This window comes from Leptonotus elevatus, chromosome 10 (assembly GCF_054856555.1).
Source record: "Leptonotus elevatus isolate MCC_2025b chromosome 10, RoL_Lele_1.0, whole genome shotgun sequence".
Lineage (NCBI taxonomy): Eukaryota > Metazoa > Chordata > Actinopteri > Syngnathiformes > Syngnathidae > Leptonotus > Leptonotus elevatus.
In genome coordinates, this window is record NC_141248.1 from 17,243,620 (window position 1) to 17,256,390 (window position 12,771).

Below are 12,771 nucleotides of genomic sequence, written 5' to 3' on the forward strand. Positions count from 1 at the left end.
TTTAAATATTTATTTTTTATTTTTCAGATAAAATATTCTTTACATGAAATAACCCTTCAGGCCCATAGACGGTCCCAGTGGACATGACATATTTGCATGGATGATGTTAACACTTCTGGTTCATGATTGGATCTTAACTAACCAATCACAATAACAAGTTGAGTTCATGTTAAAAATGTTGCGAGAGTCCAAAAAAGCAAAACAAATAAATACAGTTTGCCCAGCAGAAAAAATGCGGGTCTGAAGGGGCTACTGGGTCTAATTAAATAAATATTTGAAATTAATAATAAAAATATTTAAAAAAATGTCCGAGTCCAAATTTTTAAGTTGACAGAAAAAAGAGACGGAAGGTAAATGAAAACGATTTTTAAATTGCCTAAGAAGGTCCAAAAAGGAAGAGGTTAAACAAAAAATTACCATAAAATATCCATGAGATAGCCAAAATAGTCAGAGATTTTTTTATTATTATTTATGTATTTATTTTTAAAAAGGTAGAAAAGAAAATGTTCAAAAAGTAACTATAAAATGTTCAAAAACAAAACAAGACAAAATTGCCAAAAATGTCAGAAAATTTATAGGAAAAAAAATGTCCAAAAAAGGAAGAAGAGAGGCAGAAAATTAGCATATGTTCATAAAACTGCCCCAAAAAATTTGACAGAAAGGCAGAAAAGTCTAAAAATGTATGAAAAAGGAAGTACGAAAACTAAACAAAAAAAGAAAATAAATTGTATGCAGCATATTTTTGTGTTCTGGCGCAGCTCGAATTAGCTATTGGGCCCTCAGTACATTAAACTAACACAAACACACTGTTCCATTCCTCACATTGTTCAAATGTTCAGATTTTTTTGTTATTTATTTAGCCTAAAATGGCTCTTTTGACAGTAAAGGTTGCTGACCCCTATTCTATCTAAATCAAGTCGGCTGTGCTCACTCCCACAACGGCGCAAATACTGATTTCGTATGAAAATGACAAAAGAAAGGAAACCCCACCCACGTCCACAGCTAGAACGCACGTTGCACTAGACCTGCGCTGCGCAGCAAATTTGGGCCCCTAATTGTCAATTCTCGAGCAGTTATTGACACTTCAACAATCTGTTCAACGGTGACGTGACTCCAAGAAGTCTCACCGGGGTTCAATTAGCGCTCCCGGGCAGTCGGTTCACACGTAAGCCGCCTCACACACAGGAATGCTGACGCTTACCCGCCCCGACAGCAGCAGCAGCAGGAAGTCAAAGGCTGTATTTTGTGTTGCCGTTTAACATCTCCAAAGTGTCAGCGGAAGTTCAAATGTTGCGACTTTGCTAAAGTCCGTTAATTGGCGGCCTGCAGTGTGTTTGGACGACACTTTCGGAAACGACTGCAGTCTGACGTGTGACGACTGTTCCAATGGAGGAAAGTGCAACGCCTGGAAGAGCGGCTGCGAATGTCCTGACGGGTGGACGGGAATCATCTGCAACCAGAGTGAGAAAGCACACACACACGTTCATGAGTACCATTATGCATTTTCTTCTGATTGCAACAAAAATGGACCTTTAAAGTGACAGTGTGTAATAAGTGACCACTAGATGTCGCTATAGCATGGCGGTGGCTCAGAAAGACCACACTTTGCAAGCCTACCACCGAATACTTCCTTAGCAACTGGCGTGAAGCCCGGTGAGCGACGCCGAAAAAACTAGCGAGTCGGATTTAGCTAACGAGCGGCTAGCGGGAGTTAATCGAAGCCATAGGCTGGAGTGGCTAACAAGGGCGGCTAGCGGGAGAAGCTAGTAAAAAAATGTGATAGAACATATATTTTTTGTATATTATTGAAATCAATAGTGGGGTTTTAACCCTAAAAAAGCCTGAACCATGAAATATATGAGAGAAAATTCAGATTCTTTGTTAATAGATAAAAACATTTGCAAATCAACTTCTACATATGACTTTTGATTTGTGTCATATTTGACACATCCGGTCACAATGCTTTAAATTCATACATTTATAAAATATCATAATAAACATATCAAATATATTAGTATTTCCCAAAATCAGAAAGAACATTTCCCACTATTAACTCATTCAAACAAGTTTTTTAATACTTAATATTTTAATACATTCATTCCCAAAAACATATTTATACGGTTTTAATGGTTTCTTTGTTTTTTTTTAAATGCAAGAGCATGCAGAAGGCTTTAATGCAGCCTCTGACATGAAGAGGTGGCTTAAAGCAATTGTAGTTTTTAAAAAAACGTCCTGCAGATGGCAGCAGAGTATAAGAGATCAGCCATGTTGCAACCAGCTTTTTTTGCTCGTGTTGTCACCAGGAATATGAATATTCATGAAACTTAGCTATATTCTAATGCTAATTGCTGCAAAACGGAAATAGATACAAGTATATATATTTTTTCCTGAAGAAGGAAGAGGCTCTCATCTTTCTTTTAGTATGTTCCATGTTTTTTTTTATAGCAATAGAAAACAATATTCTGTTGGCTTTGTAAAATCAGTTGAAATCCAGTAAAACATCTGGGAGCGAAGGGGGTTGCTTCAGTGAAAATGGCTGAGAGTGAATGAGTTCATAAGTGAAGGTGTTTCAACTTGCAAGATTGCTGGAAAAGCCATCAAGTGGGTGATAATGCCCTCTAATGGATTATCCTAGCAATGCACGTGTCAGATTATATACGTCAGGGTTTTAATGCAAAATATGTATATATATATATACTTATGAAATAGAGGGCTCAAAATGTCTTGCATTTAATATGACTTGTTTGACTTTATAGCGTTAAATTACACACTGATTACACACTTTCACTTCAATCGAAATGTTCCAGTGAAAAGTCTTTTCCCTTCCGCAGCGTGCCCCGAAGACTATTTTGGTCAAAACTGCTCCTTCCCCTGTAAGTGTAAGAACGGCGCCAGCTGCGATCCCATCACCGGGAGCTGCCGCTGCCCGCCGGGGGTCAGCGGGGAACTGTGCCAAGATGGTGAGTTGTACCTTTGTTCATCCGCCACTACGGCAAAACGCAATTCAATGATTTTGTTTCTGTGTGCAGGCTGTCCCAAGGGCTTCTACGGCAAACAGTGCCGTAAAAAATGTCATTGCGCCAATAACGGACGCTGTCATCGCACTTATGGAGCCTGCCTGTGTGACCCCGGACTCTATGGACGCTTCTGCCACCTCCGTAAAACCAACTTAAGCTGCCAACTATATTTAGAATACTCCATTTTGATTTTGATCTTCTTCCTCCAGCTTGTCCAAAGTGGACTTTCGGTGCCGGCTGCTCCGAGGAATGTCAGTGCATCCAACGCAACACTGCGGAGTGTCACCGTCGTTACGGCACGTGTGTGTGCAAACCCGGTTACCGAGGCAACGCCTGCAAGGAAGGTGAGCGCTTTGATGAAGAAAAACATGTCGCTCCTGTACTTGCCTCCTCATGTGAGCAGCTGTGTTTCTTTCCCCCGAACTGCAGAATGCAGCCCGGGAATGTACGGCGGCGGCTGCGAGAAGAAGTGCGCATGCCCGGCCGGGGTGTCATGTGACCACGTGAGCGGGGAGTGCCAACGAAAGTGCCCGCCGGGTCGTCATGGCGACAGCTGTGAACAAGGTGGGTCCGCACAATTAACTCACTCAAACCCCCAAAACTTATAAATACGTTTTTTAATACTTTGTCCTTCACTCCCCAAAACGTTTTAATGCGTTTAAAAAACAAAACAAAAAAACGTTTTTTCTATGTATTCAGAAAGCTTTGATGCAGCTTCTGAGCTGAAGAGGTCGCTTAAAGCAATGGTATTTATTACAAAAAAACGGCCAGCAGTTGGCAGCAGAGTATAAGAGATCAACCAGGGACATGGTTGCAGCTAGCTCTTTTTGCCAGTGTTTTCAACAGGTTTGTGAATAATGATGAAACTTAGCTATATTCTAATGCTAATTGCTGCAAAACGGAAACATATACAAATATATTTATTTTCCTGAAGAAAGACTTTTCTTTTGGTAGGTTTTATAGCAACAGAACACAATAATCTGTGGCCCTGGCAAAATCAGTCCAAATCCAGTAAAACAGCTTGGAGCGAAGGGGGTTGCTTCGGTGAAAATGGCTGGGAGTGAATGAGTTAACTTTCGCTTGTTGACAGAAAAATAATCAAGAAAAGTACAATAGCAGCTACTTCACATTTTTAAGTGTCGAGAGTAATAAAAAAAATTCAGTTTTCCGTCTGCCAGACTGCCCCGAAGGAAGCTTCGGACCCGGCTGCGTGCATCCTTGTAACTGCACCGGCGCCCCCTGTGACAAAGTGTCGGGACAGTGCAGGTGTCCTGCCGGCATTTCTGGGCCGCATTGTGAGAACGGTAAGCCGATCAAATTGAACACAACAATGTCACATTCTAAACAGGAATAATGCATAACAATCCTTTTTCAGCGTGTCCGGAGGGTTTTTGGGGTGCGGGCTGTTCAGAAAGCTGCCCCGTTTGTGAGAATGGCGGCGCGTGCGATAAACACGACGGCTCGTGTAACTGCGCCGCCGGCTTCATGGGAACGCTCTGCCACGACTGTGAGTGCCGTACCATTCGCAGCGCGACACTCGTGAAAATGCAAGAAAATACAATCAAATTACAGTACAGCAAAATAGCCTCTGTATTTATTAACAGGTTACAGCACAAAATTCCGAGGATCTATGCTTGAACCCTTTAAAACGGAACCTGTCAAACATATGGCCCGTGGGCCAGAGCTGGCCCGTCAGGGAGTCCAATCTGGCGCACGAAGACAGAACAAAACTGCAGTCTTTCACTCAAATTAACGGTTGTTGCTAATTTTGTCCACTGGAGGGCACACTGAAGGCCACTTAAATGATATTATATGATTTTGTCTGTTACTCAGGATTGGATGCAAAGCTTTTGCGCTCATTTTTGATACAAACTTTCATATTACACTAATCATAATAAATGGGGATATTTTCAAAATGTACTTGTAATTATTTCCACTTAAAAAAAAGTTAATATTTTTACCTGTTGATATTTATAGATTATTAGTTCATGGAAATACTAGTCCGGCCCACTTAAGATCAAATTTGGGTGAAATTTAGCCATGATTTAAAATGATTTTGACACCCCTGCTTTAAGACACAACTGTCATTAAAAATGTTGACAGTTTATTTGCCTGTATTTGGTAAAAACAATCATGTAAAAATAAATCCCAGAATATAAATGTATTTTTGAACTTTTGTGGGTTTTCCATATATTAATCAACACACAATTTATTGTCACATTGTATGCCATATTGCAGATAATTATACAAATTATTCATATTTGCAAAAAAAATAAAACATTGATTTATTTTATATTCAAGAAAATAATAAAAACGTTTAATATAAAGTATGTTTTCAGCACAATATTTGTCTGTGCATTTACAATTTTTAATAAAATAAAAAATGTTACAATATAAAATAATAGTCAACATTTTTGAAAATATGTAAAACAAAAGAATGTAATTGAAATCATAATTATTTTAAGGTGATTTATTGAGCACGTGTATGTTTTCTTAATCCCCCCCCCCCTCCCTGAACTTTATTACAAAGAAACAAAGAACTTAACAAATCACTTAGTTAACTTTACATTCAATTATATATCAATTATTGTATATAATATTCATATTGGCTGAAAGGCTGTTTATGAAGCTGACGAAACTTAAACGTTGACATTTTGTAAGAATGTCACAGCAAGCGACATCCGCTCCAACGAAGCTCTCATGTGACCCGCACGTTGCGATGTTCTCCCCTCAGCGTGCCCAAGCGGCCGTTTCGGTCCAGGTTGCCAGATGAAATGCGCGTGCGAGAACAACGCTCGTTGCGACGCGGCGAGCGGGCGGTGCGCCTGCGCTCCCGGCTGGACTGGCCACAACTGCAGGAAAGGTAGCGCCCCCTCAACCAAAGCATAAAAATCCAACCAATGACACCGATGTTCTGTTGTGGCAGCGTGCGACACGGGCCACTGGGGGGCGGACTGCGCCGAGAGCTGCGACTGCCAAAATGGAGACGGCAGCTGTGACGCGGTGACGGGCCGGTGCAACTGCCAGGCTGGTTACACCGGGACTCGGTGCCAAGAGAGTATGTGCCACCAGGAACATTGTTCGACTTGAAGTTCGGTTAAACCTGTTGCGAACCAAAACATCAGCACCTACAGAGGCACATTAACAGTCTTTTCTCCGGTCATTATTGCAATTTAATTGGGAGTCAGCGAGCACTCCTTCAAACATCTTGAATTGTTATATGTTCTTGTGTTTTGGTGGCTGCACAATCTTGCATGTATGTCCGTATCAAGGTTATTATAGTTAACAGAAACTAAGAAAAATAACTAAAGCTGAATTGAAGAACGTTTTAGTTAACCAAATAAAATAAAAACGGAAATGCTTTAAAAAAAATTAAACTAACCGAAACTACATCTTATGTTTATAAAATTAACTCAAACTAAATATAATCATCTAAAAAATTTCCTTCATTTTCATCTTTGTCAATATCAGTTTTCGGGGTCTTTATTATACAATGATTTGTGACCTTTTTTTAAATTAATTTTTTAAAGATTTTTATTTTATTTTTTTAAACCATTTTTTATCTTGCACTTGACAAATACTCCATATTTTGGGACCCCCCCCCCCCCCCCACACACACACACACTAATATTAAAACTAATAAAACTAATACTAAAACTAAACTCAAACAAAACATTTTCTGAAAAGTAAAAATAAATAAAAAAGAAAGAAAGAATAAACCGCGCTCTAAAAAGTAATTCAAACTAACTGAATTAAAAAAACAAAAGTCAAAATGAAATGAAAACTAACTATAAAATCTAAAACTATTATAATCCTGGTCCGTATTTATGTTTTGCATTTTGCCGTAGGTTATAAACAAGTTCCTTGCGCAGTAATAACGATGATACATGAAAGATACAGCGGCGGAGTCCCCTCTCAATATTCGCAAAACGTGCATAAGTCGCATGTTCGTTTTGCGCATTTTCAGTAAATTTGCTTAAAAAAATTCCAAACAATTGGATGGAGTATTATATTAACCATTCATAAAAGTCTACAATTCTATACAACACGTATTAAATGCTAATCAATTTGTGTCGTTTATTTGCCAGAGTGTCCAGCGGGAACGTTTGGTCTGGCTTGTCGTCAGCGATGCCGGTGCGACAATCAGGCGTTGTGCGACCACGTGAGCGGCGCTTGCACCTGCCGGGTGGGATGGACCGGAACCTTCTGCGAAAAGCGTAAGAGACCTCACGTCTCGCAGATTTACTCCTTGCCGTTTTGCGGAGCGGACATGTCAATCATGATATGTCTCAGCGTGTCCTCAGGGTTTCTTTGGACTGGACTGTCAGAAGAAATGTGCGTGTCATAACGGCGGGAGCTGCGACGCGGTCAGCGGGCTGTGTTCGTGTCCCGGTGGCTGGATTGGACCGTTTTGCAACCAAAGTGAGTGAAGACACGTAAACAAATAGAACAAAATGCGGGGAAAAAATGTAATGCAAGGTGAAAAGGTTTAAAAAAAAAAATCGAACTACATTCATTTGCAAGTCCTTTATTTTTTGCATTACTTTTTTTTTTTAACAGCTAAAATGTGTTTTGACTTTGTTGCTGTTGGGTATTTAGAAAATACAAATTCAATCAACTTTGGTATACAACTGTAACATAAAAAGATGAAGTGATCTTTGCAAAAAAATACCCCCCCCCCCCCCCCCAAAATGTGACTATTAGTTAAGATTTTCCGATTTACAGTTTATTTTGACATACATTTTGAAAAAACATTAATTAAAATAAAAACTTCTTCACTGGTGTGGTGTGTTTTTGTGGTAGTCTTAAAAAAAAGTGCAAAAAAAAATACCTCCCCCCCCCACAAATTTTTTTTCGTTCCAGACATTTTCTATGAATTATAACAATTTTGAGTATTGGTTAAGATTTTCCGATATGCAGTTTAATTTGACATAAATTTAGAAAAATAATCATAATAATAATAAATGTTTTTGTTTTGTTTTAGTATGTTGAGGGAATATATGAATGTTATCAATTTTGGAATAAGGTTGTCTCATAAAAAAAAAAAAAAAATTCAATGTGTAAAAGCTTTTTTTGTTTTTTTTTAAATAAATTTGAAATAAACATATTATAAAGGAAGTGAATGCTTTTTTTTCTTCAAACCTTTCTTTCTTTGCAGCTATAAGGTAATTTGTGCAGAATTTTGAGATAAAACATTATTATTATTCATTTTAGTCCATTTTTGGGTGTGTCTGTACCATCAAATGTGGAAAAAAAAAACTTTAACTGCTGTGGTATTTTGTGTAGTATTTCGATGAAAAAAAGATTCTGTTCATGGCTGGAAAATGTAGAACAAAAAAAGCTAGTGCTTTTGTGCGTCATGTGTTTCACTTACTAAATTGGACTTGTTACTTTTGATGATCAGAGTGCATGAGGAGGTAACCATCTTCCTCCTTCTCATTGGCAGCTTGCCCAAACGGTTTCCATGGCAACGGCTGTAACCTGACCTGCGGTTGCCGTAACGACGGCGTCTGCCACCCGGCCAGCGGGCTGTGCTCGTGCACGCCGGGCTGGAGCGGACCCGACTGTGCACAAGGTGTGTGCACAAAAGTGACGACCGGCATTTTTGCTTCCCACAACTGCGGTTTAGTAACAGCTGGGTGCTTTCCTTCCCAGAATGCCCGGCGGGGTTCTACGGCGCCGACTGTCGGCACCGCTGCTTGTGTCAGAACGGAGCAACGTGCGATAAAAGCAGCGGAAAGTGTTCTTGTTCCAGCGGCTGGACCGGAACCGCCTGTGAAATGGGTAAGAGGAAGTCTCCAAATAGATGTGAGATTTATTTCGTTTTTATTTCGGGACGTTTGGCCGCCATCCAGTCCACTGGATGAACTTTCGACATCCAACAAGTGTGCTTGCTCTTCGCCTCCTTCGGCTCAGCTCATTACTTCACTCAGTGTGTGTTCTTGCGCAGTTCCAATTTACGAGCAGTTGTTGCTTATTACGCTTTTTAATATCGCTTGCTGCTTATTTAGTTGGAACGTACGCAGCATGTTGGGGGTGGTCCAAAATAATACAGTGGAAATGACAAGGCAGTTTTTCCAATAGGAAATCATGTAAAGCAAATTCATCTTGTTTTTAGGGTCAAACTGTGGCCATCGTAAAATGTTCATTTAGCCTACAGAAGGATGTTTTAAGCTTAGTGAGTGGCATAAAAGTTTGAAAAACAAGTTAACCTTGAGCAGGCTTGAGTTCCATATAACTGAAAGTCAATGGGATTCTTTAAAAAAAAAAAAGTCAAATTTCTATGACAGAAATAAATTGAAAGCCAAAATAACACGTTTGGATAAAAAAAATGAAGAGAATATTAAAATAATAATAAATTAAGAAAATCTAAGATATTTCAAATAAAAGTTAAAAAAAATCATTAATGAAATAAAAATACTATTAATAAATGACTTCAAAAATAATATTAAAAGAAATTAATGACAAAAATGAATAAAAGAATAACATTTTTAACATAAAAAACGAAAAAGTTAAAATATTTAAAACTAAATTAAAATCAGATCAAATGAAACAATCAATAATGAAATAATAACACAACAAATGAATGTAATAAAAACATAGATATTTAAAAACGAACAGTTAAAAAGATAAAAATGAAAAAGTACATATATCATGTAAATGTAAATAATGTAATAATATATGTAAAACTAAAATTAAAATTACAACAATAATAACAATAAACAAATGAAAATATTTCCAAAAACAAACGAATAATCAAATCAAAAGTTAGTTTTAAAATCATCAATATAAATGAAAATAGCAAATAAAGAGATATTTTAAACAATGACCTCAGGTAGCCTTGTGGATCAATCATAAATAAACAAATAAATAAATAAGAATCACATGCGACTCAGAGCCATTTGTATATAACAGCATGTGTATTCGCTTATCTTATCTTACCTTCCATCCTCAGACGGTGTGTGTTGATATTCCAGAAAATTCTCCGCGCTCAGTCCAAATGCAAATTCCTATTTGGGAACATTTTGTAGCCGTCAGCAGCAAAATGCTGCCTGCACTTTGTCATCATCGTCTTGGGCGTCGTGTTTCTCTTCACAGAGTGCGCGGCGGGACGCTTCGGGTCCGACTGCCAGCGCAAGTGTGAGTGTGAGAACGGCGGCCGGTGTGACGGACAGACGGGAGGCTGCAGCTGCGCCGGCGGATGGACGGGAGAACGCTGCCACAAACGTGAACGTCCGACCAGCCAATGCTTTTTTTTGCATTTGTGTCTTTTGTGACTGTCATTTGCACTTCCAGCATGCGAGCCGGGCACATTTGGGCTCGGGTGCGAGGAAAGGTGTCGGTGTGGGCGCGGGGCGTCGTGCCACCACGTGACGGGCGACTGTCAGTGCCCACCCGGGTGGAGAGGAAAACACTGTGACAAAGGTACACCAAGAAATCTCACAAGACGCGACGAATATGCATGATAGGAACTCTATTGCGATTTTTCTCAATTACGGTGGATAGAAAAAGTCTACACACCCCTGTTCATATGCAAGGTTTTTGTAACATCAAAAATGAGTTTGAAATAAATCATTACAATAATTTTTTTGTAACCAGTACAACTCATTTGAAAAAAATAATAATTTAAAAAACTTTTCACAAGTGTAAGTAAACAACTGGGACAAATTGCACAAGTGTGCACACCCTCCCATAACTGGGTGTATATGGCTGCACATCCCCAGTTCAAAATGTGTGCCTTTAAAATTAACGCAAAAAATTGACTAAAATAAATGAATGTGTTCAAAATTAACCAATCAGATTCAAGCTCATGTCAAATCAAAAGTGCTTTGGATTAACCCCAGATAAAGTTCAGCTGTTCTAGTAGGCTTTTCCTGACTCTTTTTCACTTCCTTAGCAGAAGCTAACACTGACTTTTATGTCCATTGCATTTCCCTTTTATTAAAAAAAAAAAACCAAACAAACATATTTGATGTTATAAAATAAATGTATTTTATTTCATAATACCGAGAGGTTTAAACATTTTATTTGGAAAATAAATGAACATACAGTATTTTATTCTTATTGTTATTTTTATTATTTTACCTACAAAGTAAATGTAATTATTTTTAAAAAATGGGAAAGCTGCATTATGTATTTAAATTTTAACTTTTTATGGCAAATGTAATTTAAAAAATTGTTTAAAATACTACTATTAATAATACTACTACTACTACTTATAATAATAATGCTTATGATATTTATTAAATTTTATGTTTTTAAATGGTAAAATACACATTTATTTATTTTTTATTTAAAAAAATAAATAAATGTGTCTATTTTAAGTTAATTTAATAATTGAAAATAATGCATTTAAAAATGAAAGTAAATTTTCATATTTTCCGTTTAAATGTTTTCTTTAAAGTATGGAAAATGACATTTTAATTTATAGGCCTATGTGTTACATTACAAAAAACAACAACCTTAATCTGCTAACAATGTTGTTGTTTGCAGTCTGTCTGCCAGGTTCTTTTGGGCCGGGCTGCACGCGGCGCTGCAGATGTTCTCCGGGCACTTCCTGCCATCACGTGTCGGGGGAGTGCGGCTGCCGGGCGGGACTCACCGGCAACGGCTGCGAGCAAAGTGAGTTCTCATCATCAGCTTCGCCGGGAGGCCGCACTGAACAAATACTCGTACGTGGCAACCTGTGGCTTTTTTCTCTCTGATGTCAGCTTGCCTCCCTGGAACCTTCGGCCCCAACTGCAATGAGGTTTGCCAGTGCTCCCAAACCAACCAACTGTGCCACCCGGTGTCGGGATCGTGCTACTGTGCTCCGGGCTTCCACGGGCCCAAATGTGACCAAAGTAAATCTCATGAAAATCAACGTTAGGCTAATGTTACTGCAGATTTCTGAATTTAGAAGAGTTTATTTATATACGTATGTAAATATTATACACCCCCCTGGTGGCCAAAATACGTAATATACCAGTTGAGTTCAAATTATTTGAATACGTTTTTTTTTTACTGTATGTTTTTATAACGTACTCTTTTTCTCATTTTATATCTCAAGACATATGTATATGTATGTAAACTGTTTTTGTGTGTTCAGCATGTGGAGCGGGTCGTTACGGTCCAAACTGCGAGCGGGAGTGCGAGTGTGAAAACGGCGGCGTGTGCGTGCCGTCCAGCGGCGCCTGCGAATGTCCCGTAGGATTTATCGGCGCTCGCTGCAACATCAGTGAGTCCTGAAAGAACAAAACAAGAGTAATACTACAACAGGTGTTTCGTGATGAAGAATCGGCATGTAACTTATGGTTGGTTGCCATGACAATAGCGTGTCCCGACGGCCGCTACGGAGCCGACTGCGCTAAGGTGGCCCTTTGTGGAGACGGAGCCAGGAACCACCCGGAAACCGGTCGCTGCGTGTGCCCGCTTGGATGGAGAGGAGAGCACTGCGCACACGGTGAGTACCCCGAATATATATATATTTATATATATATATTTTTTTTTTTTTACAAAAAAATATTTTAAAACACAAATTTTTGAGTTGATGCATTTTTTAATAAAGCTTTAGATAAGATTTAATGATAAAATGTGTATATATATATATATATATATATATATATATATATATATATATATATATATATGTATATATATATATATATATATGTATATATATATATATGAAACCTGCTTGTTTTTATAATGCATAAATAACTTAAACAAAGATTTTGAAAACATAAAACAATGTATAATTTAAAAAAAAAAGCAA

General features: G+C 38.3%; 1 protein-coding gene across 3 annotated transcripts in view; it reads left to right on the forward strand.

Moving 5' to 3' along the window:
• megf6b (multiple EGF-like-domains 6b) overlaps positions 1–12,771 on the forward strand; it is a 54,227-nt gene that overhangs the window by 38,093 nt on the left and 3,363 nt on the right. For 2 of the 3 annotated variants that reach the window (XM_086086819.1, XM_086086822.1), the window contains 19 exons: positions 1,330–1,461; positions 2,832–2,960; positions 3,030–3,158; positions 3,227–3,361; positions 3,447–3,581; positions 4,196–4,321; positions 4,393–4,524; positions 5,752–5,880; positions 5,944–6,075; positions 7,106–7,234; positions 7,311–7,439; positions 8,464–8,592; positions 8,673–8,801; positions 10,116–10,244; positions 10,314–10,442; positions 11,511–11,639; positions 11,729–11,860; positions 12,106–12,234; positions 12,331–12,459. In XM_086086819.1, the coding sequence (XP_085942945.1) occupies positions 1,330–1,461; positions 2,832–2,960; positions 3,030–3,158; positions 3,227–3,361; positions 3,447–3,581; positions 4,196–4,321; positions 4,393–4,524; positions 5,752–5,880; positions 5,944–6,075; positions 7,106–7,234; positions 7,311–7,439; positions 8,464–8,592; positions 8,673–8,801; positions 10,116–10,244; positions 10,314–10,442; positions 11,511–11,639; positions 11,729–11,860; positions 12,106–12,234; positions 12,331–12,459 (2,472 nt within the window). The remainder of the gene's footprint in view (positions 1–1,329; positions 1,462–2,831; positions 2,961–3,029; positions 3,159–3,226; positions 3,362–3,446; positions 3,582–4,195; positions 4,322–4,392; positions 4,525–5,751; positions 5,881–5,943; positions 6,076–7,105; positions 7,235–7,310; positions 7,440–8,463; positions 8,593–8,672; positions 8,802–10,115; positions 10,245–10,313; positions 10,443–11,510; positions 11,640–11,728; positions 11,861–12,105; positions 12,235–12,330; positions 12,460–12,771) is intronic. The other variant, XM_086086821.1, reaches the window with a different exon arrangement.